Source organism: Xyrauchen texanus, chromosome 7, assembly GCF_025860055.1.
Source record: "Xyrauchen texanus isolate HMW12.3.18 chromosome 7, RBS_HiC_50CHRs, whole genome shotgun sequence".
Classification (NCBI taxonomy): Eukaryota; Metazoa; Chordata; class Actinopteri; order Cypriniformes; family Catostomidae; genus Xyrauchen; species Xyrauchen texanus.
In genome coordinates, this window is record NC_068282.1 from 27,492,849 (window position 1) to 27,509,062 (window position 16,214).

The window sequence follows — 16,214 nt, forward strand, 5'->3', positions numbered from 1 at the left end:
ATCTGCAGTCCTAATCTTACCTGATATGGCCTGTACAGCGACTCTGAGGAAACCTTTGACCTCGCCCTTCTCACTGACGATTGCGACCCGATGCACCAGCGGCACAGGATAGAGCAGATTGCTCAAATACACAAAAGCCCTAAAGAAGAGGGAAATATTTTAGAGGGAAGTAAAATAACAACCATAGAGCATACAGGAAAAAACTAAAAATGAGAAGCAAAGCAACTAAACACAGGCAAGAAGTGCTGTGGCCCTGAGCAGACTGAAGATCAGGATACAAATTCCTGATTGTTCCTCAAAGATCAGGATACATATAAAGCTCTGTGTATCAAATATGATACACAATGTTTGGTGGCTCTTGTTTCACTCTCTGCAAGCTGATGAGGCAAACAACCTATGGTACATAAGTTTCACATGTTTATGGCACCATCTAGTGGTTATTTGTGAAATAAGTTGTTTCAATGTTTATATCAATCTTTTTAAAATAGTGGCAGACTATAAAAGGTAAATCAGTAGCAAAACTCGAGAGCTTGCATATATGGATTTGAGAACTTGTACAATAAATATGTGTACTTGTAAGTTGAAATTTACACTCACAGCACCGATGTGAAAACTTGTAGAATACAAATTTGAAGTTGAATGTTGCAATCTGCACTCATAGACAATAATTCAAAGCTTGTATTTGAATTCATAATTGCAAACAAGTAGTCACAAATTTGTCAAATTACATTGACATAAATACAACTACAGACACAATCTTGCATTAGAAATTAACTTTTGTACTTTAATTTTCACAGTACAACCTCAAATCGGCACTTTCAACCTCTCAAATCTGGCACTGCAACTTTAACTCTTCACGCCTTGAATTTAGCAACTAGTTTTGCGAAAACCTGTGGTAAAACTCACTTGTGCACTTGTAAATTCCTGATGCGAGAGAGAAAGACAAGTGTTTGACAGGGGAGGGGGTCAATGAAGTCATTTTATTGGTTGATGTCTAGCCAATGAATGCCACCGTTGTGGATGGAGTTAACTGGCGATGTGCGCATGCATGTGAACGAATTATCTTGCCTTTTCAGCCGATTCCTTCAATGTAAATTGCTAAGAAGCAAAGAAAAGATGTTTTGCACATTATAAAAACAATGTTGGAATCATTATTAATCTGCTTTGTTTCATTGAAGTCTGTTCTAATTAATTTGACTGGTTTCACAGGGTAACATCTGGTTTCCCATGTTAACGTGGGACATTGGTTGGAAACTGAACAGGCGTTTACACTTGTCAGAGCAGCACATCACAAATTGAAAAAATTGTTTTAAACATTAAGGCATCATAGGCTGATATGTGTCAATAATACACTTTCAATTGCTTGTATTTCTTTATAATGAATAATGACCTGATTATTAAATCTGTCACTTTGTTGATTTTCAGGTTAGAGCTGGGATGCTGGTCCAGTGGTTAATCCTACTGGCAGTACATTCAGTGACAGTGTAGTCACCGGATCCAATTCAAACCAATGTCCCACGTTAACATGGGATATCAGATGTTACTCTGTGAAACCATAACAATAACTGTTAAACTGTGTCAAAACAAAATGTGTTAATAATGTTACAAAAAAATATAATATGCAATTTTCTTAGCTCTTTGCCAATTCACATTGAACAAATCTGCTAAAAAGGCAAGTGAAATGATTCACATGCCCACTCACATCCCCAGTTAACACGATCTACACCGGTGGCATTCATTGGCTAGGCATTAACCAATAAAAATACTTAATTGACCCCTCCACCAAGACTTATATCTCTGCAGAACAAAAAAAAATTCCGAATCAGTGGGCGTTTTCAAACCACTGAGATTCCCTACTTTCATTGGTTAGTTTATAAACACCCATCCTGGTTTGGAAACGCCCACTTATTTCTACACTGAGATTCCCAACTTTCATTGAATAGTTTAGAAATGCCCATCTCTCTCGCATAAGGATTTTACGAGTGCACAATTGAGTTTTGCTACAGGTTTTTCACAAAAGTAGTTGTAAAAATCAAGGCGGGAAGATTTTAAGTTGCAATGCCACATTTGAGAGGTTGTAAGTGCTGATTTGTGGTTGTACTGTGAAAATGAATTAAGTACAAAAGTTAATGTTTAATACAAATTTGTGTCTGTAGTTGTAATGTGACATTTTTTACTAGTCTGCAATTGTGAATACAGAAAAAAAGCTTTTAATTATTTTCTGTGAGTGCAGAGTCAGTATATTCAACTTCAAATTTTTATTTTACACGTTTTCTCATCGGTGCTATTAATGTACGTTTTCAAATCCAAATATGCAAGCTTTCAAGTTTTGCTACTGATTTACCTTAATAGCAGACTTGTGCGAATAGTGACTCTTATGTTGGGATACTGTGGGTAGTTGGGTTTCATGCTTTTTAAATGAAGTTCTCCAGTTAGAGTGTGAGGTGTGGCATTAGCAAACAACAGCCATTGATCAGTGAAAACACTATTGAAATCGGTCTCCTGCATTATCATTGAACGCTACTACTGGTGTCAGAAGGAAAACTACACAGAGGCGTATAACTGTGAGCTGAAAATGCTGAACATAGCCAGCGCCCCATTACCTGCCTAGCCGCTAACACTGCATTGGGAGATGGACCGTTTTCAAATGGAAGAGGGCGATGAGGAGTACGCCCTAGTGGATGGAGTACAAACATCCAATTGGCGCTCCAGGTGTCATGAGATAGAGAATGCAGTAATGAGGGAGCAGTACCCAGCTGCTGCTAAGAGCTACGGAGCTGACCGCCATTGCGTGCCAGCTGCGAAAGGGTTTGGCGCAAATGTAAACAAAGATTGCAGAAGCAGCTTGCATGGAGGTAAACAAAGATGGATGTACCTATGAGCCATGTAAACAGGTTGGAGTAAAGATGCCGAAATACTCTGAGTGAAAAGCCTTCCAATCCGATTTACCACAGTCTGAGCTTCTAGCGAGGGCAAGAAACTCCTTCAGTTCGCTCTGTGTTTGAATGATGATGTGAATGATGCTGCTGCTTGACCCGAATGAGAAAGCTGATTACAGAGCGTTAGTTGGCGCATTGAGGCGCCGTTTTGGAAAGTGTTTCCAATCTGAACTGCATAGCCAGCAAAGATTGCTAGGTGAACCATTGCAAGCTTTGGCGAATGACATTGAGAGTTTAGCGTGACAGGCTTTCGTGAACATTCCACCGGCCGTGCAGAGCGAGTTGGCCCGTGATCAGTACATCAGAGTGCTCTCCCCAGCAGAGCTATGCGTCCATACGCAGTTTGACCACCCACGCGACCTGACTGAAGCCCTAGAGCTGATGCTGGAGAGAGAAATGGCAGTGGGAGCTGCGCAATTGGGGGCAGGAAACACCACATGTCCCACAGTAAGAACAGCTGGAGGTATGGAAATATGAGCACAAAAGCCATAGTGGGACATCAGAGAGGGAGGAAATTTCAGAGATGATCAGGAGGTTGGCTGTGCCCCCACCCACATGCCAAAAGACAAGAAGCTGTCTCTGCTGGCTGTGTGGTCAGCCAGTAAACTTGGTTAAAAACAGCCCTGCATTAGCAAAGGAGACAGGAAACAAAGCAGGGTTGCAGTTAGTGGGATTCTGCAGGCCCCCACACCCATGTCCCGCCCATTGGAGGTGCAGGCAGTACCATCCACCATGAACAGCAGGACTGATGAACCTGAAACTGTGGTGGTGGTAGGGAGAACTTCAATCTCAGGCTTTTGTTAAGGTCTACAGTTACAGTGGTCTGACCTGAGGTGGTGCTAAAGGGAATGCACCTGGAGGACACAGCAGTTCTGCTTCGCACAGTTACTGGTGAGCTAGCGCCAGTGAGGGGGAGGGGACTGCTGACACTGATGCGGAACATTGTGTGGATAGCAGAGGTACAAGACATATGCTTTGTGGGTTTGAGAGATCATGGCTGTCAGTTGGAGCTGATGAGGGCCACTGTGAGGGACCGAGAAGTCAGGAACAAGGAACACCAGCTTTGTAATGAAAAAATGGGGTTTATTTGAACCCAAAAAGAAAAAAACAACTTTACAACTCATAAACTTCTTACAACAAAAATAAACAAACAGAAAATGAAATCCGGAAACAATTAAACAAACAACCAAACAAACTAAAGCTGACCTCTGAAATGAACAAAGCAACAGCTTATAAAGGAAAGGATGGGCCCATTACAAATTAAGAGGGAAAACAATTTAACTACTCATTCAACATACAACCTTACATAAATCAAAATCAGGACAAAAATAGAAATATATAGTAAATAAAATTAAGCAAGCAAAATGCAGTCAAATACCACAAACGTACAACTAAAGAAATCAATTAATAAAAGATATTAACATTCCTTCCTCCCCGGACCACTCCCAGCAATGGTATGTCCGGGCGGAACTAATAACCCTTAAATCTCCGTTCCTGCCCGGACTCTAATTCTCATCGCGCCAGGATACGGCCGTCACTTTCCCCACGCCAGGATACGGCTGCAGTGGACCATGCCTGAAGGTCACCGGTAAACTTAAACTCAAAATAGAGACAAATATAAGTGACAGATACAATGTAACTAATTTGCGTGCACTTCAAATCAGTAACAAAGTAAATAAAAATGTGTTGTAAATATAAACTTAACAATAAAGAATTAATGGATGTTGTTTGTTCCGTGTAGTTATTGTCCCATTATACTAAACAAATAAATGTGAATGACAAAATAAGGAAAGAAACTTAAGGATTCTGAAATGAATAAATTAATGTCTGTGTAAATGAATGTGTGTGTGTGGGAGCGATGACACAACATTACAGCTCTTGTGCGGACTCCACCTGGGCCGTCACATTTCCCCCTCTTCAGAAATCTCGCCCGTAGAGCGGGAGAGATAGTCAGCAGTACAGTTGACTTTACCAGACACATGTTGTATCCTGAATCTGAAGGGCTGCATGGCGAGATACCATCTTGTAATCCTTCCATTAGAATCCTTCATTTTCTCCAACCATTGCAATGCTTTGTGATCAGTCTCCAGGGTAAACTCACGGCCTAGTAGATAGTATCGTAGGGAATCCAACGCCCACTTTATAGCTAAACACTCCTTTTCCACCGTTGAATAACGTACTTCTCTTGGAAACAGTTTGCGACTAATATAAGCCACTGGCTGTCGGTTCTCTGTTGGCCCTTGCAATAGTACGGCTCCTACTCCCCTCTCAGAGGCATCAGTCTGTACAATGAAAGGTTGACCAAAGTCAGGATTGTGTAGTACAGCGCAAGTCGTCAAAGCTCCCTGGATGTCTCGGAAGGCTTTCAATCTCTCCTCGGTCCACTGTAGTTGGTTCGGACAACGTGCCCCCACAATATCTGTCAGTAGAGCAGCCCTGCTGGAAAAGTTGGGGACAAAGCGATGGTAAAAACCAGCCATACCCAAGAAAGATCGTAGGGCCTTACGTGTCTGGGGCACCACACACTTCTCCAAGGCTTGAACTTTCTTCACCTGCGGTCGCTACAACACCCTGGCCAATGACATAGCCCAGGTATTCAGTCTCTTGCTTAGCTACAGCACACTTGGTGGGGTTGACAGTCAGTCCGGCATTCTGAAGGCGCTGCAAGATTTCTCGTAGATGCTGCACATGTTCCTCCCAGGTGTTACTGTAAATTACAATATCGTCAAGATATGCAGCAGCAAAAGATAAACCACGTAATACTTGGTCTATTAACCTCTGAAAGGTCGCCACGGCCCCATGAAGGCCAAAAGGTAACACCTTGAAATGGAAAAGGCCCCTTGACGTTCTGAATGCAGTCAAGGGCCTCGAGGCGGAGTCAGTGGAATTTGCCAATAGCCTTTAGAAAGGTCCATTGTTGTCAGATATTTGGATTGGCCCAAGCGATCAATTAGGTCACTTATGCGAGGGGTAGGGTAGGAATCAAACTGCGATACTGAGTTCAGATATCGGAAATCAATACAGAACCTTATACTCCCGTCCTTCTTTGGCACAAGGACGATGGGGTGACACCACTCACTTTTCGAAGGCTCAATGATGCCCAAACGAAGCATAAGATCCACCTCTTCCTGCAATGTCACCTGGAATTTCTCAGGTATCCTATAACTCTGGCGTTTCACGGCAGCATCAGGTTTCAGTACTACACCGTGCTCAATCAAGTTGGTAAACCCAGGATATTCAGAAAATACCTTTGAAGAAGTGAAGAGAACTTGTACCTGTGACCGCTGGGAATCTGTTAGATGATCTAACCCGATGTCCCCGGAATGGGCTGTGGCAGATACTGCTCATCGGATTCTTCCTCTTCCATACTACGAATCATCAGTGACTGTGACTTTTCAGGACGGGGAACCCACTCCTTCAACAGGTTAGCGTGCAATACCCGACTAGATCGATCTTGACCCGGCATACTGATTTCATAAGTCGTAGGACCCAGGCGTTTCTTGATGTCGTAAGGACCCTGCCATTTTGCTAGCAGTTTACTCTCTCGACTGGGCAACATGACAAGTACTTTCTTACCGACCTCCAGATCTCGTTCTCGAGCCAGAGGGTCATACCAAGTCTTCTGCTTTTCTCTGGCTTCCGCCAAATGATTCTGAGCCAAAGCGGTCATCTCCTGCAAACGTTCCCTCATTTGTAGAACATAAGAGACAACACTGGTAGGCTCTTTCTTTTCAGGACTCCCTTCCCACATCTCCTGGAGCAGAGCCAACGGGCCCCTGACATCACGGCCATACAACAGCTCGAAGGGGAAAAACCTGTGGAAGCCTGAGGGACTTCCGATAAGCAAAAAGCAGATAGGGCAACCATTGATCCCAGTCTTGGCCAGTCTCACTCACAAACTTTCTTAACATCTGTTTCAAAGTCTGGTTAAACCGCTCAGTCAACCCATCTGTTTGGGGATGGTAGGGAGTAGTACGCAGACTCTTAATTCCTAAGAGCTGGTAGACCTGCTTCAACAAGGTAGACATGAAATTGGTGCCCTGGTCGGTTAGAATTTCTGCTGGAAATCCGACCCTGGAAAATAACTGGACCAAGGAAGTAGCCACAGGTTTCAGCCTTCACAGATCTTAACGGAAATACCTCTGGGTATCTGGTGGAATAGTCCGTTATTACCAGCATGAAACGGTTCCCTGCACGACTCCTCTCCACTGGTCCAACGACATCCATTCCAAGCCTCTCAAACGGAGTACCAATAATAGGAAGTGGTTGTAGTGGTGCTCTTGACGGACATCTGAGGGACACCTTCTGACAAACAGGACAGCTTTTACAAAATCGGGCCACATCTGCCTTCAAACCGGGCCAGAAAAAACACTTTTTGATTCTTGCAGTAGTCTTGTTTTTCCCCAGGTGGCCAGCCCAAGGAATCGAGTGACTCAGATGTAACACCATCTCTCGAACACACTGTGGAACCACAAGTTGTTTCTGGACCCCGATCTTCCGATAGAGTATTCCCTTCGTTATCACATATCTGGCTGTATTGTCATCTAGAGACTTCTCTCTTACCTCTGCAGCTCTAGCAAAGCACTCCGTGAGACTAGCATCTTCCTGCTGCATCTGAACGATGTTGGTGGGCATCTGGAAGTTCACAGGCAAGTCACAGGCCATATTTTCAGAAACTGTACGAGCAGCATATTTTACCTTCTCTTGTCTTTTTCCTCTTCTCGTCTTCCTCCTCTTTGACACCACGGTCTCAATCTCTGCATTGAAGAAAGGTAAAGTACTTAGTGTGTGTTCAATCCCCTCTGACTGGTTACGCCTTTGCTCGGGTCACCACCACGTGACACTGTCGCATCGGGTGCAACAACTCCAACAGCACTGGTATATCTCGACCCAGAATCACAGGAAAAGACAAGTTATCAGCCACCCCCACCTTCACCAGATAAGTTTGTTCTTCTATCTTGACATAGACACTGGCGGTAGGTAACAATCTCTCATCGCCATGTACACAGCAAATAGGCAATTTGTTAACTGTGCTGATCAAAGAGGGTGATATGAACTTTCTTCTAACCAGAGTCTGATCACTGCCGGTGTCAATCAAAGCAGTCAATTTCTCACCATTTATCTCCACATTGGTAGTTCTCAAAGAGCTTGGGGATTTAGTTACCTCCCTCCTTGGTACAAAACATAGCTGGGTAAGCTGAGCGGAGATTTTTGGACAATTGGGTTTAGTGTGCCCTTCTTGACCACACAGGTAACATATGGGAGGTCGTTTAGGAGCAAAATTTAATTTGGCTGAAGTAGGTTTCCCCATGTAGGGCTTACCAGACCCCTCCACCTTCCTTTGCTGAAAATGAGGCAGGTCAAGAGAATGGCGAACATTAACAGGTTTCCAAGCCCACGGCTTACTCTTTCCTCTAGCTGCAACAAACACATCCGCAAGAGACGCTGCTTCCGCTGCGGTGCTGGGATCTCTCTCTCGGACCCACACCTGGAGTTCAGGGGACAGCATTCTAAGATATTGCTCCAGGATGATGATTTCACTCACCTCCTCCACTCGCTTCCTCTGAGGCTGGATCCACTTTCCAAAGAGTTCCTTGAGCCGGTTATACAGTTCTATTGGACTCTCTGTGGGATCCACTAATAAGGAACGGAACTTTTGTCGGTAAGTTTCAACATTGACATCATATTTCTTTAAAATAGCACACTTCACTTTGTCATAGTCAGTAGACTCGTCCACGTCCATAAGGACGTAGGCTGCTCTAGCTTTACCAGTCAGCAAAGGGATTAAATGCCAAACCCAATCGGTTTTAGTCCACCTACAAGCAACAGCAATCCGTTCAAAAGTAACAAGAAAGTGTTCCACATCATCAGTGTCACTCAGTTTCTCCAATCGAGGCATCTGAGATAATGGTGGGCCTACATTGTTCCCAACTTGAGCAAAACTCTGCTGATGAACTGAAGCCACAGAGTTTCCATCTGAATCTAAACGATCCACATCGGGCCTTCCCTGGAACTCCCGGTTAACATCAGGTAAGTGAGGATCAGGAGAGGTGCGTGCTTGGACCTCCATTTGCAAAAGACCAAACTGGTGCTGGAGAGCCTTAAACCGTCGCTCCTGATCCGCCTGCTCCTGCTGTCTTGCAGTCTCCCGGCCTTCCGCCCTGGCCATGTGGACTCGAAGCAGATTTGCCAACTCAGTCACCGAAACTTCTCTGTCTCCTGTTGCCTCGCCTCCTTCAGCTCCTTCTACAATGGCCTGATCCTCCTCACCCCTTTCTTCCTCTTGCTGCAAGGTAGGAGCTTTAGGCACACCTTTCTTCAAAGTACGACTCATAATAACAGGGGGAAAAAAAACAGCCACGAGGGGCAGAAAACAAATACTGCTTAGTGTCCTTGACCGACTGAAGCATCCCACCACTGCCACCATATGTGAGGGACCGAGAAGTCAGGAACAAGGAACACCAGCTTTGTAATGAAAAAATGGGGTTTATTTGAACCCAAAAAGAAAAAAACAACTTTACAACTCATAAACTTCTTACAACAAAAATAAACAAACAGAAAATGAAATCCGGAAACAATTAAACAAACAACCAAACAAACTAAAGCTGACCTCTGAAATGAACAAAGCAACAGCTTATAAAGGAAAGGATGGGCCCATTACAAATTAAGAGGGAAAACAATTTAACTACTCATTCAACATACAACCTTACATAAATCAAAATCAGGACAAAAATAGAAATATATAGTAAATAAAATTAAGCAAGCAAAATGCAGTCAAATACCACAAACGTACAACTAAAGAAATCAATTAATAAAAGATATTAACATTCCTTCCTCCCCGGACCACTCCCAGCAATGGTATGTCCGGGCGGAACTAATAACCCTTAAATCTCCGTTCCTGCCCGGACTCTAATTCTCATCGCGCCAGGATACGGCCGTCACTTTCCCCACGCCAGGATACGGCTGCAGTGGACCATGCCTGAAGGTCACCGGTAAACTTAAACTCAAAATAGAGACAAATATAAGTGACAGATACAATGTAACTAATTTGCGTGCACTTCAAATCAGTAACAAAGTAAATAAAAATGTGCTGTAAATATAAACTTAACAATAAAGAATTAATGGATGTTGTTTGTTCCGTGTAGTTATTGTCCCATTATACTAAACAAATAAATGTGAATGACAAAATAAGGAAAGAAACTTAAGGATTCTGAAATGAATAAATTGATGTCTGTGTAAATGAATGTGTGTGTGTGGGAGCGATGACACAACATTACCGCTCTTGTGCGGACTCCACCTGGGCCGTCACAGCCACATTGAGTTTTTGAAAGGGTGATAGAGGAGGTTCTACATCATCAGTGCCTTGTCTTTCTGGACAATATTCTGGTCCAAGGGAGCCTATTCGTATCTGCTGTTACTGCCCTGTGTGAGGTGCTGGTGGATGTCTTGGGGCCATTTACCAGCATGGCACAGGGGAACCATTTCATGTTGACTGCTATGGATTACTTTACAAAATGGCCAGAGGCATAAGCATTTCCTGATTAGGAAGCTGAGACTGTTGTTAATACCCTGGTCGAGGGGATGTTTAGATGTCTTGGTGTCCCCCAGAATATCCATAGCGATCAAAGGAGAAACTTTGAGTTCTGGGTATTTTGTACCATGTACGAGCATCTGGGATTTGCAAAGACCTGCACCACTCCCATCCACCCTCAATGTGAAGGACTGGTGGAAAGATTCAGTAGGACCTTGGTGGAGCAGTTGTCCATCTAAACATCCACGCACCAGTACGACTGGGACACTCACTTACCCCTAGTCCTGATGGCATGCCACTCAGCAGTCCAGGATTCAACCTTCTGCATACCTGCAATGCTCATGTTGTGCAGAGAGATCAGGACCCCCGCAGAGTTGGCCTTTGGGCAGCCACCAGATTCTCTGCTTGCCCTGGCAGGACCTGAGTATGCAGCTCCAGGACCACTTAGAGACAGCGCATAAATAAACCAGAAAACAGCTGTGGAGCGCAGGGATACGATAAAAAGAGCATATGACCTCCATGCCAGTTGACGTCACTTCACTGCTGGGGAACTTGTTTGGGTCTACAGCCCAGTCAGAAAAAAAGGCAGGAGCCCCAACTGGACCGCCACTGGGCAAGGCCATACCTGATCTTGGAGCTAGTTTAGCATGTTTAAAAATGGTTTATTGTTTTTGTTACACTCTTACTGTTAGAGATATGTTGTTTGTGCATTTTGTGTTGCACATTTCTTTCAGAGCTGTTTTCAATGTTGGGTTTCAAGTGAAGTTCTCCAGTTAGAGTGTAAGGTGTGGCTGTGGCCGACAACAGCCATTAATAAATGAAAATGTTATTGAGATCGGTTTCCTGCATTATCATTGCACACTAAAATATGATCCTTTTTTTTTTTAAAGAATATTTTATTCATATTGTACTAGATGTGCTGAACTGAACTGTGATACATTTAATTCCACATTTATAGACTAAGTAGAGAAAGTTGCCATGGCCAAATCTCAAACATTTGGTATCTCTGAAAAGCCCAGGGAGTCCTCTGATAATACTTAACTTTAGCATGTATAGGCTGAGAGAAACTTAAATAACAAATGTCCTACACAAAAATGAATTGCTGAGGCTCAGGTGAGTAACAACCTTATAAGCCTAAAGGTATCAAATAAGATAAAAAATATATTTTTATAGTTTGTCTAACGGTACTAAAAATGGTTTAATATAAAACAAATACTGTATAATTTTCTGAAAAGTCTTTCATATGTCAGGCTTTACAGGGTTAAATGCAGGAAGGTAATTTAGGCTAGGTTTTTTTTTACATTTATATGTTTATATTCAAATTTTGGAGTAAAACTAATAAAAGAGGCGTTATGTATGGTATATACAGTATGTATAGGCCTATGTGTCTAATGTATACACTATATAAAATAAAGGTTTGTGACTGAGTGCTGATATATTTCATATGTACATGCAGAGTGACTAAATATGTTATTGTGCTAAACCCTGTTTGTCTGTGGGGTATTTGCATAAATCTACACATCCATGATCTAAACTAGAAATACCTATGTTTGAATATTTTCCCAAACCCAGAGTTTAAGATTCAATCTTATTTGGGGTATTTGTATAATCTACACATCCATGATCTAAACTAGAAATAGCTATGTTTGAATATTTTCCCAAGACCAGGGAATCCATCCATATGCCAGCAAGGACTACATTGCCCATTGTCGGGGGTTAAAAATGGTATGATACAGTTGTACTGAACAAAACAAGGGATTTGGTGAGGTCCAAAAATGCATGCTTTGGACAAAAACATGTTTAACTGAAGTTTAAAAGAGTGACACAAAAGTGACAGCACTGGACATTGCAAGCAAGATCAGTGCTAAATACCAAATAATTAAAGAATACAACATAAGATACAGCAAAAAGTGGTTGTGCTATCACAAATGTACAGTGTATTGCAACTTAAAAGAATGAGCCAATTCATCAAAGGTTTCCATGTAAAATCTCACAAAAAAAAAGGTCGAAATAAGGCGTATGATCTTACATGCCCAGAAGAGAGACAGCTGTGCTAGAAACCAGCTCTTTCATCTTGAGATATGTGACCATTTTGAGTAACCATACTGCTGTTTTTCAGGAACCAATTAGTTTGTCATTAGATGAATGGTTCATTCTCATTCATCACAGGTTCATGCCATTTAAAGAAATTCTGGTTTTATTTGTTTCTGCAGCATACAATACAAACAGCCAATATGAGTGATGCAGTGCATGGAAAGCATGGACACAGACCTTAGCGTGACACAAGAAGCATAGCTGTGCCGGGCGTGTAGCTGAGATTGAGCCAATTCTAATTTCAATTAACAAAATCATTAGGCTGAAATTAAACCCAGAAGCTCAAGGTGTGTGTATGCAGCGATTTGATGACAGCCAAATGTATGGCAATGAGAGAAGACAGGGGTAAAGTTCAGACATGCTGACTAAAAATCAGGATAAGGGTTCTCTTTAATATCTCTGTTGTTTATCCTAGACACCAAAGAGATTAAATAGAGATCAAATGGACTTCTGCTTATGTCTCCTGCTTTTCAGATATTTTTTCTGAGCAAAAGACCTGAATTACTCATGTAACTCCTCAATAGTTTTCATCAATGATCTCAACAATGTCACAAACTGTGCTCAGGTTTGTCAAGATAAAAAAGCCAGAGATTTCAATAACTCAAACATTTCTCATCAAATTCTTCCAAGACCAAATTGTCTGGGATATCCTCAATAACGTTATAGCTCTATATACTTATTATTAGAACAGTTTTATTTGTTTCCATTTTTGTTTCTCCTAGATAATTTTAGTCTCAATTAGCTCCCTAGTTCAGTAGACTGGGCACTGATCAGGGAGTCCGGTGTTCGGTCACTAAAAATTCCTAGAATACACCATAAAACCCAGGGAGAATCGTTGCTCAGTAAGTTCCACTATCAGAAACATTGTCATGTCTTCTGAAGTCTTTTGAGTTGATAGAAGACGAGCACAAGTGTAAAACTATGAAGTCAAATCCTTAAGTCTCTATTAAGGAGATGTTGTTTGTAATGTCTTTCATTCATAATGACCATGAAAGAGAAAAAAACTTTAAAATATTAGTTGTTAGAAGGTTAAAAATACACTCCTTATTTTTATTTCTTTATGTAATTTATCTTTCATAATATTGTAATTTGTCTTTTAAAATCTACAATGAAAATGCATGTGTTTTAATGTGGTATCTTATAATCATGTTGCAGGTGTTTGAGTCATAGGTGTCCCAATGTTCAGTGGATTAACACCCTTGTCTGTGTCCGAATTCATATTCACGATATACTGATTCACGACATAGGGATCTAGGGAGCCTATTGAGATGGACAGATAGTTGATACTTTAACAAAACTGCGATCCAAGTGAAGTCTCCTGAGCTTAAAAGAGCAATCTTTAAACAGTGTTCCTCGAGGGTCAGGGTATATTCTGGCAAACCGTTTGCCAATCACGTCTAGCAATCGGCAAAGCAAAATGTGGCACACGCCATTTACCAACAAGCGATGGGTAACTCGCAAAGCACGATGTTTCTTCCCGTTTTCCCAGCACGATACCATAGAACGGCATAAAGAGGGGTGAGAAGTAAGAGGTGGGGCACCAGTTAAAACATTTCAAAGTTAAAGTTCACGCAAACAGGTATTAATAGACAAGTTTTAGTCAATAAATATTGATTGTTTATAGCTAAATCCAGTGTTAAAGTAGAACACAAACAATCTGCTGGCTATATTTGGAACATTATAAATCCAAAAAGCTCTGATAAACTATATGATATTTCCATATCTATAAGTAAACCGCGTGCTTTGCGAGTTACCCATCGCTTGTTGGTAAATGGCGTGTGCCACATTTTGCTTTGCCGATTGCTAGACGTGATTGGCAAACGGTTTGCCAGAATATACCCTGACCCTCGAGGTTACAATTATCAAGGCCTATTTATCATGTGTGTTTATAGAGAATGTGTTTGTGAACGTGTGTGTAGTGTTAACTCAAGTTTAACCTACATGCACTATACTGTATATGCATGTTTGTGTGATTTCTTTGTGTATGTAATGTACAATAAGATTGTAAGACAAAATACTGTACAATAACACAGTAGTCTCAGTGTGAAAGAGCTAGTTTCCTTTTCCAGCATGCTCCTGAAACCTCACCAACCTTCCCACTACACTGAACAATGGGGAGCGATCGTAAAATGGGTCCTCCGCTTTGTTGGAGTTTCTGCAGAGCTCTCCCTCATCATCATCCTCCTTGTCCTCCCCCTCCTCCTCAAAATCCAAGCATTGTTCATCCAATAAGAAATCATCATCCAAGTCATCCAACTCTGTTCCCACCTTCTTGTCGGACCATGAATGGACCAGCTCAGTGTGTTCAGAGTTCGAAATGGGCACAGAGGGGGTGGGGGAGGAGTTAGGGTTACTCGCTTGCTCACTAAGGCATGTGGAGAAAAGGAGGTTTCTGGTGTAGCCAAAGACACGAGAGCCCAGTTAGTATGTGGGACATTCTGTCTATTTAAGAGTTTGTTTTTGTACTCGCAAGTGGTAAAGAAAACACTTTAAGAGGCCAACTGGTAACACTTTACAATAAGGTTTCCATTTGTTAACATTAATAAATGCATTAGTTATCATGAATAAACAATTAACAAAATATTTGTTACATCCTTTATTAATCTTTGTTAATGTTAGTTAATAAAAATACAATTGTTCCTGTAAGTTCATAGTGCATTAACTAAATGTTAACTAATACATCTTTTGATTTAAAAAAATGTATTAGTTTAGAATGAAATTAACATTAACTAAGATTAATACATGCTTAATAAGTATTTTTAATTGTTAGTTCAAGTTAACTAATGTTGTTAACTAATGTTAACAAATGAAACCTTATTGTAAAGTTTTACCAGCCATCTTAGCAGCATAGTCGCTGGGTCATGGAGGGTTACAAGACATACAGCCCTTAAAAAAACTAAACTGACCACACACCATGTGGCACACAGCCATTATGAGTGGTATGAAACGTTTGAAATGTAAACTGCAGCATATTTAAGTGGATGGCCCATCCTTACATTTTAAAGACCACATTAAGTCAAAATGAGAGTTTTGTGACTTTTTTAGTCCATGACTTTTTTTTTATGTCTATGAGCTTTAAAACTTTCTCCTCTGGGACAACAGGCTACAAATATTGATGCACTATACTGATTTTTGTCCAATCAAATGCTTTCTGGAATGAGGATGTCTCTCACCCAATAGACATTATTCAAAGCAGCACCATCTTTGATCTTTGATGGGAATGACATTAAGGCTGTGAGGATTCAGATGGCATGCCCACGGACCGCCCACAGTTCTTTCTCTAACTGTCTGATGCACATAGCACACAAAACTAGAACTCACTTTCTCGATCAACTCAGCACAAATATGTTTGGCTGGTTTAATTTAACTTCTGTCAGTCTAATATGCTATGATACATCTCCAATAACCTGCCCCTAAACACTCTGTAATGACAAATTGCTTAACACAGTGTTTCTCAAAATTCTTTGATGAACACCCCCCTACCAAATGTATTCCTACCTATAAAAAAGTGCATTTTGCGTTTGTCCTTTCAAATTTTTTTATTTATTTATTAATTATATATGACATATTTCTTATAGTTTTTAAAGTGTTTTTTTTTTTTTAACAAGACCATAGAAAACACATGGAAGCATGGATCTACCATAGTTCCA

The 16,214-nt window shown here is 41.4% G+C and overlaps 1 protein-coding gene across 1 annotated transcript in view; it reads right to left on the reverse strand.

Annotated features, from left to right (window-relative positions):
- Positions 1 to 16,214, reverse strand: part of kif1aa (kinesin family member 1Aa) — a 134,020-nt gene that overhangs the window by 50,980 nt on the left and 66,826 nt on the right. The window contains exons 26-27 of the mRNA XM_052130720.1: positions 14,657 to 14,956; positions 21 to 139 (exon numbers count right to left, since the gene is read on the reverse strand). Coding sequence (XP_051986680.1) covers positions 21 to 139; positions 14,657 to 14,956 — 419 coding nt within the window. The remainder of the gene's footprint in view (positions 1 to 20; positions 140 to 14,656; positions 14,957 to 16,214) is intronic.